The sequence below is a fragment of the Onychomys torridus genome, chromosome 4, assembly GCF_903995425.1.
Source record: "Onychomys torridus chromosome 4, mOncTor1.1, whole genome shotgun sequence".
In the NCBI taxonomy this organism is placed as follows: domain Eukaryota; kingdom Metazoa; phylum Chordata; class Mammalia; order Rodentia; family Cricetidae; genus Onychomys; species Onychomys torridus.
The window spans coordinates 99,997,445-100,011,453 of record NC_050446.1 but is presented as its reverse complement, the minus strand read 5'-3'; the positions used below and the strand labels follow the sequence as shown (position 1 = coordinate 100,011,453).

At 42.5% G+C, this 14,009-nt stretch overlaps 2 protein-coding genes across 2 annotated transcripts in view; one reads left to right on the top strand and one right to left on the bottom strand.

Annotated features, from left to right (window-relative positions):
- Positions 1 to 14,009, top strand: part of Shc4 (SHC adaptor protein 4) — a 98,240-nt gene that overhangs the window by 46,136 nt on the left and 38,095 nt on the right. Inside the window, exons 3-4 of the mRNA XM_036184176.1 lie at positions 3,445 to 3,508; positions 5,260 to 5,379. Of these exons, the coding sequence (XP_036040069.1) occupies positions 3,445 to 3,508; positions 5,260 to 5,379 (184 nt within the window). The remainder of the gene's footprint in view (positions 1 to 3,444; positions 3,509 to 5,259; positions 5,380 to 14,009) is intronic.
- Eid1 (EP300 interacting inhibitor of differentiation 1) lies at positions 9,178 to 10,754 on the bottom strand. The gene has a single exon (XM_036184177.1). The coding sequence runs from the start codon at positions 10,694 to 10,696 to the stop codon at positions 10,229 to 10,231; it is 468 nt and encodes a 155-aa protein (XP_036040070.1). The 5' UTR covers positions 10,697 to 10,754; the 3' UTR covers positions 9,178 to 10,228.

Sequence of the window (14,009 nt, the reverse complement as noted above, 5' to 3'; positions counted from 1 at the left end):
ACTAGCTTTCTCCCAGCCTTGTCAAGAACATTCGCGAAAGATACATTCATACAGCCTAGGCCAACTGAGGTTCCTGTAGCTTCTGAGAGTGTGAAGGTCTCTTAACTAGAGCCATCCTCAAAAGAATGAGGAGAGCAGTTTTCAGAAGATCTAGGTTTATTTCCCAGCATCCACATGGTGGCTCACAATGTCTGTAACTCCAGTTCCAGAGGATCTGATTGATGTCTTCTTGCTTCTGAGCTCTGTGAACTTCTGCATATACATGGTATACATACACACACTTACCCATAAAAATTAAGATACATAATAAACATTTAAAAGCAAGAGTAACCTTAAGTCACAAATGCCAATAAATAACCCAAGTTAGTGTTTGTATGCTTGTTTGGATTTTGGAGACAATGTTGCTATGTAGCCCAGGCTGGCTGCCAATTCCCAACCAAGTGCTGTGACCAAGTGACCAAGTGCTGGGCTCCCAGGCTGGCAGCACAGTCACATAACTTCATACTCACTTTCTGTAATGTTGTTTGTACAGGATGAATGTAACCAGCATGTCACATTTGAACATCTCCCTTTTCCCCCGTGCTTTATGTGATTCTCCCCCTAGTACCTCTGTAGCTAACATCCCAAATCACAGTATCTAGCTTTTACATTTTATCTATCACTTGATTGCGGGTCAGTATTCATTAAAGAGTTTCTGTTACATACACAGTATTCAACTATTTCAATCACATTCTCCCCCATCAAACTCTTGGTCAACTTTATATTTGTTATTTTTAAATGTTTGGGCTGGAGAAATGGCTCAGAGGTTAAGAGCACTGACTGTTCTTCCAGAGGACCCAGATTCAATTCCCAGAACCCATATGGCAGCTCACAACTGTCTGTAACTCCAGTTCCAGGGCATCTGACACCCTCACACCAATGCACATAAAATAAAGTTAAAAAATATTTTAAAAAAATGTTTTACACTTTATTTATTGGGTACGTGTGTGAGGGCATGCATGCCATGTTCACTTGTGGAGGTCAGAGGACAGCTTGTAGGGGTTGATTCTCTCCTTCCACCATGTGGGTCCCAGGGATCAAACTCAGGTCATAGTAAATGCCTTTCTGAACTGAGTTACCTCACAGGCCCAATATTTGTCAAATTTTACCAAATTACCTTTAGAATAATTTGGTAGGTTCCTAACAGCAGGTAAATATGTTTCAACTAGAATTTCCCATTTTTCCTAAAAACCAATTTTGTATTTTCTTTTTCCCCCTAATTTAAATGTGCATGAGGTACCTTGCAGTTTGGTTTTTGTTTGTTTGTTTGTTTTGTTTTGTTTTAATTTTCAGTTTTAAAAGCACGATGACTATGAACATGCTCCCATTTTGTTTTCCTTTGTCCTTTGACACAATGACTTGCTTGTAGCTCAGGCTGGTGTAGAACGGAAGCTCTTCCAGGCTGTCTCCTGAGTGCTAGGATATGAAGCTGCCATACCCAGCTTTGTTTTCTAAGACCAAGTTTTTCTATTGTTGTGTAAGTGGTTTAATTCAGGGGATGGCACACTATGGCCTGGCCAGCCCTTATTCCTAAAAATGAAGTTGTATTGGCACATCGCTGTGTTCACTTGTTTATATATTGTCTTGGGCTGCTTTTTGTTGGAACTAAACCCTAACACAGTTGCTATCTGGCCTTTAACAGGTAATCTGTCCCTCATCTTCCCACACCAGGCTCCAGTGCTGTCACGTGCTTGAGCTCCCTTCATCCAGTACTGGATGCCCACTTGTCTTTGCTCATACTTCTGTGCTGAGATCCCAATTCCACTCTGCCAGGATAGTTCACCTTCTGAGAGAGCCCTTCAAGTCAGATTAACATTGCTGATTTCATTAGATGATACTGCCAGTGGATGTATAAGAATCAGAGTGTTTGGAAAAGCACTTTGTAAAAATACAAGATACTATATAAAGTAGCAATTTAATGCAAATTAGCAATTATTTTATGTGGCAGCATCTACCTCCATCACCGTTTCTATTGTTATTTCAAACCACTTACCTGGCACTTCTGATGGCTCCCAGGGAGCAGTCTTCCATTTCTTAAAATACTCTATTGAATTCTATCAATACAGTAAGGAGCATAGATGAGTTATTTTAGTGATACCAGAGGTCAACTTGGACCAATTATAAGAATCTCATCAATTCAAATAATCATTTAGATGACTAAAATATCAAACAAACAACCAAGCAAGAAAGCACAACCTTCTGCAACATCCTTCAGTTAATTCCAGAAAACAAAGGCTGGAATATTGGAGGAACAATAACTGTGGCCTCCCAAGAGAATACTAAACCAGTGAGCAGTTCTTTTCTTTGGTGAATTGCGGAAGTAGTTATGTGAAAGAAGAAGAATGCCTTGGAAGAAAGTTTCATTTATTCAGAGAAAACCAGAGATTCTGAGCCAAAACGTTATGAAGAAACGATGCTGAGACTCTCTGGAAATTCTGCTTACTTCTGCAAAGTATCCTTTAGAACAGGGATCTCCAACCTGTCCTAGCTGGCTTTTTAGCAGCATGTCTGCAGTCTTGCTCTGATGGCTCCTAACCATTCTTTGAATCATCATAAAATATCTTTAAAAGCTGCACTACATCATTGTTATGTATGTACAGATGGAATTCGTTAATTTTAACAACGATCTTTTCCCTCTGCGTTGCGAACAGCCTGGGTGTTCCACTTATAGAAGGAAAGCCTGGTTGGTTATGAATGTTCAACCCTGGACCAGAAGCTTCTCATCATAACCACCCTTCCAGGGAGGAGGCGCCTGCTCCTTCAGCACCTCCATTAACAGCAACTCTTATTTATCAGTAGTGCTCAGGAAGCACAGTATACAGTAAGGTCATAAAATAAGCAAAGGAGAGAACTTGAAATTGATTTTCTTCTGCTCTGTGAGGTTACATGGGAGTTCAACGGCTTGCCACAGTGACTGAGTCAATACGGCCCCACCTTGAAGTTCAATGCTTTTCCCATCCCTCATAAGCTTCCTCTCCTGTCAGATTCATTCATATTTAATTGTCTTTTGTGGTGAAATAGTATGACCTTGAGTCCTAACCCCATGGTGAGGACTTTGCTCAGGGTGGAATTGTGATTTATTCCAAGAAAATGCTTTGTCCTTGCTTGATAAAAATCAACATCACAATAAAATAAATCTGAAAACCCAAAAGGGGGATGGGGGAGAGCAATAAAGTGAATCATAGGACTCCTTGTAAGACACCTTTTCAGTATTAGACTGTTGCGAAGTCTTCCTGGGTTTGAGCTGCAGAAAAATCAAGTACAGTGCCTAATAGTGTGGGACTGAGCTGAAGTCACTACACCAGCCACACCATTGTCCTGTCTGTATACCCCTTTGAATGCTGTTCTTGATCTCTTACAGTCCTCAGGTAGAATGTTCAGACTCTCTCCGGTTTCTGTCTTTAGGGAAGCAATAAGCCGCCTGTGTGACGCTGTCCCTGGGGCCCATGGAGCCATTAAAAAGCGAAAGGTGAATATTTATGGGAGCTTCTTGTTTTATGTCAATTTAACTATGGAAAATAATATAAAAGTGGTCATCCTATTCTCAAGCTTCTTTACTCTTTTTTTTTTTTTTTTTTAAATCTGGCCCCTTTTTGCCTGAGAATTTTATGTATGTGTGTGCATGTTTGTATGTGGGTGTGGGTGTACACATGTGCCCATGGTTGTGGAGGCTCAGTCTCCCTCCAATATCTATCTATCTATCTATCTATCTATCTATCTATCTATCTATCTATCTATTATTTATTTATTTTGGAGACAGGGTCTTTCACTGGCCTTGGACTTGCCAAGTAGGCTAGGCTAGCTGGCCAGTGAGCCCAAGGGATCTGTCTCTGCCCCACCATTGTGGGTATTACAAGCATGCACAACCCAAAGTGTGTGTGTGTGTGTGTGTGTGTGTGTGTGTTCTGAGGTTAGAAGTTGGGTCCTTGAATTTGAATTTTTCCAGGCTGAGCTAGATAGCTGGGGAGATCCCCAGCCTAAGAGTTTACACAACCCCAGCTATAGAGGTGTAAGTATACAAACCAAACATTTACTGATAGAAAGACATAAGAGATTTATTGTAAAACAATTCTCTAGACTGGAGAGATAGCTCAGAATGTAAAAAACACTTGCCACCGGGCTGGAGAGATGGCTCAGAGGTTGAGAGCACTGACTGCTCTTCCAGAAGTCCTGAGTTCAATTCCCAGCAACCACATGGTGGCTCACAACCATCTGTAATGAGATCTGGCACCCTCTTCTGTATACTATATAAATAAATCTTTAAAAAACAAACAAGCAAACAAAAACACACTTGCCACCAAAAATCCTGATGACTTAAATTCTGTCCCAGGATCCCCTGGTGGATGGATAGAACCAACTCCTGAAAGTTGTTCTTGGACCTCCACATATATGCTGTGACATGCACATGCCCACAAACACACTTTGAAACACACACATAAAATGATAATAATAAATAAAAAATCATATGTCTGGTATACATATGATTTTTGAAGACATTATTAATGATGAAAGCAAATTTGCTTACTAAAGAGAGTGTGCTTATTTGTTTTCATATAAAGAGTTAAATTTTGGCTGCATATTTGATAATGCAGGATATAGGACATCTTATACATTCTTCAGATTTGGTCACTATTTTATTTTGTTACTGAAGTGACTGAGAATGTCACTTCATATAAATACATAGTACTAAGTGGCAGAAGTATGTCTAGGGACATTTCATAAATTCTTTGATATTTTGACCTATTCTCAAGCCAAAATTCACTTAATGATATTTTATGAAACTCAAGTGAATGATTCAAACACCAATCTTTCTTTCATAATCCAACATTGAAATATAACACAATACAAAGATATAATAATTTGATACCAATATGCTAAGGAACAACAGTTGGAAAATACTGTGTCTTTTTCTCTTCTGTATTCAAACCACTATTTTTCATAAGAGCAGAAACTCTGTAGGTATGGTGAAATACTGCAGTGGCCATAGCATGACATCATTTCTAATCTGTGTCAAGAAGTTTTAGGCGGCATACATTGGTGCAACATGCAATGGTGCTGTGAGTTCTGACACATGCACTTTGATATCCACATATCACTTGAAGAACCACAGTTTCGGTGAAGTACTACCACACAACCATTCCAGGTCATTTGGTTTATCTGAAATCAGAGAGGAGGTGGTGCACATCCATAACTTACAGCGGTGTTTTGTTATCTTTAAAGGCTCCTGTTAAGGTCCTGTCAACGGTTCTTGGCAAAAGCAATCTTCAGTTTTCGGGAATGAATATAAAACTGACCATTTCGACATGCAGCCTCATACTGATGAATCTTGACAACCAACAGGTAAGGTAGCCAGGGATTATAGTTTAGTATATTTTTTTTCCTGGATGTCTGTGGTTATTAAGAGAATAAGGTGTCAGATTGTGCTTACAATTTAATAAGCCACACAGGGAAAAATATCCAACATTTATGCACTCAGAGATCCTAACAGCATGATTAACTATTGCTGGGGAGTTTAATTGCCTGCAAAACCATTTGTTGTCCGTGATTGGCTCTGTATAAAGAACCGAAGACAAAAGGGCATAGCTAGTATTGCTTGCCAATTAATATCCCTGATGTGGTTATTGGACTGGGATCAGATGAAGAACAAAGAGCAAAGGTGGTGTTGGGTTAACGCGTTAGGTTACCATGTTCTGAGAATTTTCTCCACAGGTGGGGGACTAGGCAACATTTACCTCCCCTCCTCAGGAGGTCCCACTGACAAATTGTATAGTCCCCCATAGTTTACCCTGGAGAACTAATGGACTTGGCTCCCCTATGAAGCATAGGGGAAGGCTTCCAGGCAGGAGCATGGATGACCTTAAAACAGTCACACTGAAAAGTCTGCATCCAGCATGGATGGTGACTCTCCTATTGTGTAGACAGAGCCCCGGCCCTAGTTCTTCCCACCTTATGGAAGCCCCTTTTGGAGACCACATGCAGTTAGGGTAGAATTGCATTCTACTGGTTGGAAGGAGTGGCTGGATACTCTGCTGAGGGTCCCGTGACCCTCCCTGTTCCTCCTACTTGTGAGGGAATGTCAAGTCTTGTTGACTGATCTTTTGCAAATGGGTACAGCTGAATTCTTGAAGATGGAGGCAGTTTGGCTCCATCTTTAGCAAAAGCAGCTAACTGAAATTTGTGCAAAAAATGTTACCTTTCAGGTTTTTAGTTGAAAAGCTCTCGGAGATGTAACAATGTGGACATTATTTTCCTTTCTTGGTTTATAACACTGTGGTCTGCCTGGGTTTCCTGCAAATGTGACTCACTAGAGAAGCACACTACTGCAACAAATGTAGAAGATGCACAGACCCTGGGCTAAATAGACATGGGAACTACAATGTAAGATCCTTATGCCAGGTTACTTATACTTGCTGGAGCCTGATGTTGCTCTCTGACTAATATATAGTGACAGAGGCTCTTTCTACAGGGAATGCTGTTTACCAAGGACTCGTGGATGGCTCAGTCTCACTGGCAATGACAAAGCATTTAAGACCCTTGAGACCACATAAGGTTTTTGCCACTTGGTGACAGTTTCCCTCCATCTCTTAGCTTTAGTTTTTCTCAAAGGTGACCTGTGGGTCACAGTACCTATTTACAAGGCTTCTTGCATTTGAATGCTGTTACAAGGTTATTTAGAGGATTAAGGGAGGCAATGAGAGCAAATCACTTAGCACAACACTGGCAATGTGCTGCCCACTGTTGTTTACTCATTCTTTCTCCAAGGCCTTTTCAGATACATTCCTAGTGCTCAAGAGGGCAAAAGCATATGTAAAATTGTCAGCAACTTCATTGCTGCTTTTTTCTAATGATGAAATGCACAGCTCATTTAGTAGTGTCCTCAGAGGACACTGTCAAATATGAAATTACTTAATACTCCTGTTTAGTTGGGTGTTGATTTATCTATCCAAGTGTCAGTGATACCTACAGTAGGTGAATGGCTGCATAGTTTTGAGGGGCCAGTGTGGAAGATGCAACACAAGTGAAATTTCATTCATTCATCCATTCTGACCTCAAGGTGTTTGTATATGTACATTGCAGTTCTGGTTTTACTTGCAGATGTTACCATGGAGACTCACTGTGTTTACAGATGACATCTTATTAACAACTCCAATTCCCCACTATTTTTTAAGAGGCAGAGCTAGAGATACCATGGTGACAGCCGTATGTGCAGAATCCAATCATCGGTTTTTGTTTTGCTTTTTGTTTTTTGAGACAGGGTCTCTGTATGGTAGTCCTGGAACTTGCTATATAGATCAGGCTAGCCTTGAACTCAGAGATCCTGCCTCTGCCTCTTGAGTGTGGGAATTAAAAGTGTATGCCACCACCCTGACTAATAATTGTTTTCTAAGGGCCCTTTCCATGAGGAGATTAAACTGGGTTGGGGGATCTGAACAACGGGGCTGTGGTGAATGTGGTGGCAAGGCATCACCCAGGCTCTCTTTCTTCTCTTCACTATCCTTAACCATAGCAGTTAGAGCTGTGTTGTGACTTTTGCTGGGGCATCCGTCAACAAACATGTTTGCTCTGGGTAAGGCACCAATGACAGAACCATCAGTTCCACTGAAATCTAGCTTGGTGGGCAGTGAGTTTATTGAGCACACTTAAAAGACAGTGGGTGAGGAGGGGTTATTTATAGGTGCATAGATGACCTCAAAGGCAGCTGCACCAATGAGAAACTAAAAGCCCATCCAGGATGGATGAGGACTCACAAAAGCTGCATCTCTGAGGCTCCCTGAACAACTAGCTCTAGCTGGGCTGTTGAGACTCCTCTGCCCATTGTTACAGCTTGCAGAACCTTGAGCAGGGGCCTCAGATTTCTGAGATGTTTCATATATACCATGAAAGGACAGTTAAAATGTTCAATGGATGAAACCAGTGGAGAAGAGTCCCCATGGACACAGCATGAGAAAATGACTAAGTATTTAAAGGTTATTAAATTTAAGGGAATATGGGCTGGAGAGATAGGCTACTAAGCCTGATGTCCTGTTTAATTCCCAGGCCCACATGGCAGGAGTGAACAAACTTCTGAAGGCTAGCCTTTGCCCTCTGCTTGCTACAGCTGGCACCCTCCCCATAGACACACAAATAAATACATACACAGTTAAAAACCAATACAAAGAAATACCAATGCATGGTTCCTTCTAACTTCCAAGATACACTTTGCTCCAATATATACACAAATATATCCAATTTTATGGACATTGTATTACTTTTCCAGGGGAGAGGATGAGCAAAGGACTATTTACCCCAAATAGACACCAGTAAATCAAATAAATGAATGATCCCCCCCCCCAAATCCAACCAGTGAGCCAGTGAATTTACTGGGTGAGTAAAAAAGAGGGTTAAGGGGTTACTCACAGAAGTGTTTATAGCTGCACTACCAAAAGGTCCCATACTAACATGGCACCCAAATGTCTCCCAAATGTCACATAAACAGAGTCCCACGTCAGTCAACTTCTTTAATGTATTTTAGTACCTACTGAAACCACATGCAACCGGAGAATTAGGTACAGGTACCATGGAGGAACAGGAGGGACTGACTAGAACCCCAAAGGAGGGTCTAAAATTACTAACAGGTCCCCGCATCATACGGGCTCCTGAAATCATACTTGGTCATAAGGCTTGGCTGTATGACAGCAGGTGCCTTTACCCAGAGCCATCTCCCCAGCCCAGCCTCCCAAACAAGAGGAAACAGAAAACCCCCACAAAAACCCGAGGAGTTATCCTACTGTCCTATACTGCCATTGTGACACAGGGACATTCAGGACTTTTTAAATTCACCATAAAAGATGTGCTAATACATCATTTCCCTTGGTGTGGCCTTTGATGCAATTACCACTCAAGGAATTTTTGCATCTTCACCAAATAACCCACAGCAACACGTACACTGAGCAGGTTTCCCTAGGCTGGTCAATTCTTTCTGAAAATTCCCAAGTTTACTTAATCTTGACTTCTCAGAATCCATTTGTCAGGTGACTGCAAACGGTTCACTTTATGTTGTAAGCACTGGCTGTTTAGATCTTAAGGTGGATGCAATGATACACATTGTAAAATAATTTTGTATGAAGTTTGTATGCAGAGCTATTAGACAAAACAATACACACAGAGCAGGAACATTTATTATCGCCAATGCTGGTGCATAAGGACTAACAAGCATAATTAGAAGGAGGGATGTGGAGAAAGGAAGAGAGGGAGAGAGAGAGAGCCTATGAGCATCAGGTACCCAGGTGGACTTCTGAGCAGGTTTAAATCCTTCCAAGTTGGACAGCACATAAAATCTTTTATAGATACAGGGTTTCCTTTTACTTCACAATCTTCACAAACAATTCTTACAATATGAAGTTCAGCTATAGTCTTACCATCTGTGGAGGTAAAAAACAGCAAGCAAAATTTCCCTAGTATAAAAGGTATTAGAAAGTTTTATCTTTGGGCTTTCCCATACATTTTAATGCATGAACTTAAAACGTTTTTAAAAAGACATCCTAGTTGTTGTTTTTTTAAACTTTAAAAACCACTACAATGCACTTTTCCAAATTACAGATTCCAGTAGCTTTATAAATCATAAAGATACATGTGCAGTCAAAATTCCAGAAGCTTTTGTAACACATTTTAAGATAACAGCACACATGATAACACGTCTACACTTATACACCACACGTATTTACTTTGCTTATCCTTTGGGGTTGATGAATACTCAATCTTAAATCTCAAATTTAGTTTTTGATAACTGATTTATATAAACCATAAAACAGAATTTGGAAAGTTTTCTCAACAGGCTTTCAGTTCGAATCAAAGGTATCTTGTGGATGTATTTTTCCTCATTCTGTAATTAGATTCTTGTATCGGCAGTCACGATTTTCTCTTGCAAACCCATCTTTACAAGCTTAACCCAGGAAAGCTCTCCTCCAACGCAGGGAAAACCATCTCGTTCAACAGTCCGAGCCAGAGCTTTTTGCCGAGCCCCTCCTTCCTCGATTCTCCTTTTCCACAACTGCAAGGTCACTCACTGTCTGGTCTTCTCTTCCGAGAAACAAAAACCGTTCTTATTTATTTATTTTTTTTGTTGCACAAAACTATTTGGAATGAACCCAAAAACAGCAGAATGTTGAATCTCTCCCTCTCAGGTAGTTTCCTCCTCTTTCGTCAGCATTTACTCTCGATCAATGATCTCATCACAACCGAGCTCTTCGGTCAGTCGATTGACAACCATCAGCGAAAACAGCTCCTCGATAAACGCGAGCTGGTCGAAAGGGCTCTTCTCGCAGCGCGCCTGAAAGCCGCCATCCAGGGCATCGCCGGCTCGCGCCGTTCTCAGGAACACCTTGTTGGCTTCCTCCAGGGCGGCGGACACCCTGTGCATCGCGCCGCTCCAGCGCTCCTCTTCCGGGAAGTCGTAGTCGTCCTCCCAATCATCAAACTCGTCGCCCTCCAGGTCTGCGCCAGCCTCGGCGAACAGGCCGCGCTGGGCGCGGGCGGCGGCCGGCGCGGCCTCCTCCTCCATGGGGCCCTCCTCCGGGGCCGGCCCGCGAGCCCCGCGGCCTACCTCCATGTCGCCCTCGTCCATCTGCAGCTCGTTGCTCTCTTCGTACAGCTCGCAAAGCTCCGCCATCTCCGCCATGGTGGAAGCCGCTTCACTCAGGCAAGGCAAAAAAAAAAAAAAAAATACCGAAAAAAAACCCAGAGCTTCCACGGCGATGGACGCGCGGACGGGCGTGGTGCGCGTGCGCAGGCCAGTGGGCGGGCGCGGCGCTCGTGCGTGGCCGGCAGGAGCCGGCGTAGTGCGCGTGCGCAGACGAGCGGGCGGGCGGGCGGGCGTGGTGCGCGTGCGTGCGTGCGCAGGCGAGGCGGGGGGCGGGGCATGCGTGGTGCGCGTGCGGGAAAGCTCGGGACACCCGTGCGCGGTCGAGGAGGCGGGCGTGGCGCGCGTGCCCAGCCTGGCGCGCGTGCGCAGGCGAGCTGGGCGGCCTGGCGCGCGCGGTGGGCGTGGTGCGCGTGCGCGAGCTCTGTGCCCCGCCAACACCCCCCCCCCCCCCCCCCACCATCCCCCACCCTCACCCCGGGCCCCGGACCGGGCTCCGGGGAGCTGCTGCGGGGTCTGGACCTTTCCTCCTGCGGACCGGCTCTAAATTCCTTGGGCTTCAGGGACGGACAGTCGCCTCTGCCCCCACCACCCGGTCTCCCCAGCATCCCGTGATCAGGGTGTCCGCTACCGAGCATCATTTCAAAAACACCTCGCCCGCCAGCCTGCGCAGTGTGAAAATTCAGCTTTCCATTTTTTCCCCCTGAATAAACTGAATTTGGCGTGTGTGTGTGTGTGTGTGTGTGTGTGTGTTTCCGCCTGTGCGCATTCAGACACAATGGGGAAACGGAAGCCACTTTTCCTAGGACCAGGAAAGGTGGATCATAGGCTATGCATATTTTACATAAACACAGGTAATAACGTTCCACAGTTGCTCCACCAACTTAAGCTGCTGTGTTTGAGACTATCCACACCCTTGTCATCTGTTGTTTTATTGAATTAATAAAATTAAACTTCAGTTTTATGAATTTGTTCTCTTTTATGTGTAAGCGTGTTTTGCCTGCTTGTAATGTCTGCATGTCATGTGTGTGCATCACCTGCGGAGACCAGAAGAGGCTGTTGATCTGCAAATGAGGTCACAGTTGTGCACTGCCCTGTGGGTGCTGGAACTGGAATTCTGGTCCTTAGTGTGAGCAGTTGATGCTGTTTATTGTGGAGCTGGCTCTCCAGCCCTGACTGTATCTTTATAATCCTCCCATGGCTTTAATTTTTTGGAGGACAATTATCTTTCAGTAGGTATAGGGAACGGTTGCTTTCTTTCAATGCATTAACAGGCCTTGCTTTATGTTTGTTTTGCTGATTTGTAGGAATTCTTTGAAAATGTATGAATACCGTTTTTCATTTTACACATATATTCTTTGAGTCTGTATGCTGAAGGAGTCTTATATAAAACTTTAAAAATTAGTTTTTATGTAATCAAGTAAGTTCTCTCTCCCTCCCTCCCTTCCTCCCTCCCTCCCTCTCTTTGTACTATTAAGATGGCTTTTCCAACTTTAGTAATATGCCTTGCCACCTCACAAGGTAACCCTTGTCTGCTTTTTTGAAAAAAATACCCTGGCTGTTATCCTTCATTATACATTTTTTAAGCAGCTTGAGAAGCTACACTAATGACTGGTAGAATTTCTAATAGAATTTCATGCTATTTGTAAATTAGTTTAGGGGACAATCATTGACATCTTTATAATAATAATAAAGTGATATATATCTTTTTACTTAAGCAGATTTAAATTTTATTCTTTTAGGACTTCATACATTTATGCAATGACACATGATTTCATTAATTCCCCATTTCTGCCCACCAACTCCCCTCAGGCCTCCCAACATGTCATATCCCCTCCAAAATTAATATCCCCTTTTTTGTTTTGTTTTTTTAATGACCCATTTAGTGCTGCCCATCTGTGCTTGAATGCGGGGACATTCATTGGAGAATGGGCATCTTACCAGTAATCATCCCTCCAAAGAAGAATGGCTCTTCTCCCAGAAACTATCCTCTGCTAATGGCTCCTCAGTTAGGCATCCGGCCTTGAGAGCACTTCCCTCCCAATGCTGGGATTTGGGCTGGTTTGATCTCATGCAGGAACTGTGAGGATAACCACAGCTGCTGTGAATTCATGGGGGCAATGGCTCTGTCGTGTCCAGAAGACAGCATTTCACAGCTCTCCTCTTTATCCTCTGGCCGTACATAATTTTTACCTTCTCTTCTGCCAAAGGTCATTTTTTATACCTTTCAATGATGTTTTCCCTAAAGTGTTACATGATTCTTACTGGTTTTATATTTGGGCATATTTGTATGAAATCTTCCTTTTTGCCCATTAAATGCAGTTTCTGATGAGCAATTATTGATATATGATCCCTGCATGTTGATTTTGTTCTCTTTTTTTCTTTTTCTGTTTTTCTTTTTTTGTGGAGCTGAGGATCAAACTCAGAGCCTTGTGCTTGCTAGGCAAGCACTCTACCACTGAGCTAAATCCCCAACCCCGATTTTGTTCTTACTGAAATATTTATACAGGAAAGTGCCCAAGTAATGTGTGTGGTTTAATTAATTATCACAAACTGAATGTGTTTGTTTACCTACTAACCAGAAGAAAAAAGGAGCCATTTGTGAACCCCAGAAAATCACTTTCCCTTTTCTTGTGCCTCGTGAATAAGCACTGAACAGACTTTAAGCAAATACTTCAATAAAATCTTTGCCATTGTTCATAAACTAAACGATGCATTAATTTATTCTTTGTCTTTGACTCTTTTTTCTAACCTCACAAACGTGTCGTTACAGTGTAAGTAGTCTACTATTTGAGTATCACAACAGTCACCTTTGGGACTGCTTCTAATTCAGGGCTATTTAAATAGTCATTTATTTCCGAGAATCCATTTTGTTGCACATACTTCTTCAATTCTCGTTGGATGCCCGTCTAGGAGCTGATGTGCTTGGCTGTCTTATATGTCCAGGTTGTAGGTTCTACCACACCGTTCTGCCATCAGGATTCATCAGTAGTTGCACAGTTGGTATTTTAATGAACCTTTAAAACTATATACTAATTAACCCCTACAAATCAGTTATTGTACTGCATTGTATTGCATTGGTTTTCCAAACACAAACAAATTAATATCTCAAATAAAACAGTAATTTTGGGCTAATTAATTTGGCAGGTTATGTTTCACGTTAGAAATCTTTAAATTTTAGATTGTTTTTAGATTTATTTCACTTTTATTTGTGTGGATGTTTTGCCTATCCATATGTTTGTGTACTATGTGCATGCTTGGTGCCCCAAGAGGCCAGAAGAGGGCAATGGATCCTCTGGAATCAGAGTTACACATGGTTGTGAGCCAACGTGTGGGTGCTGGGATTGGAACC

Bases quoted from the DNA above. Each gene is read 5' to 3' on its own strand.
- Eid1 (XM_036184177.1), bottom strand. From the start codon at position 10,696: ATGGCGGAGATGGCGGAGCTTTGCGAGCTGTACGAAGAGAGCAACGAG.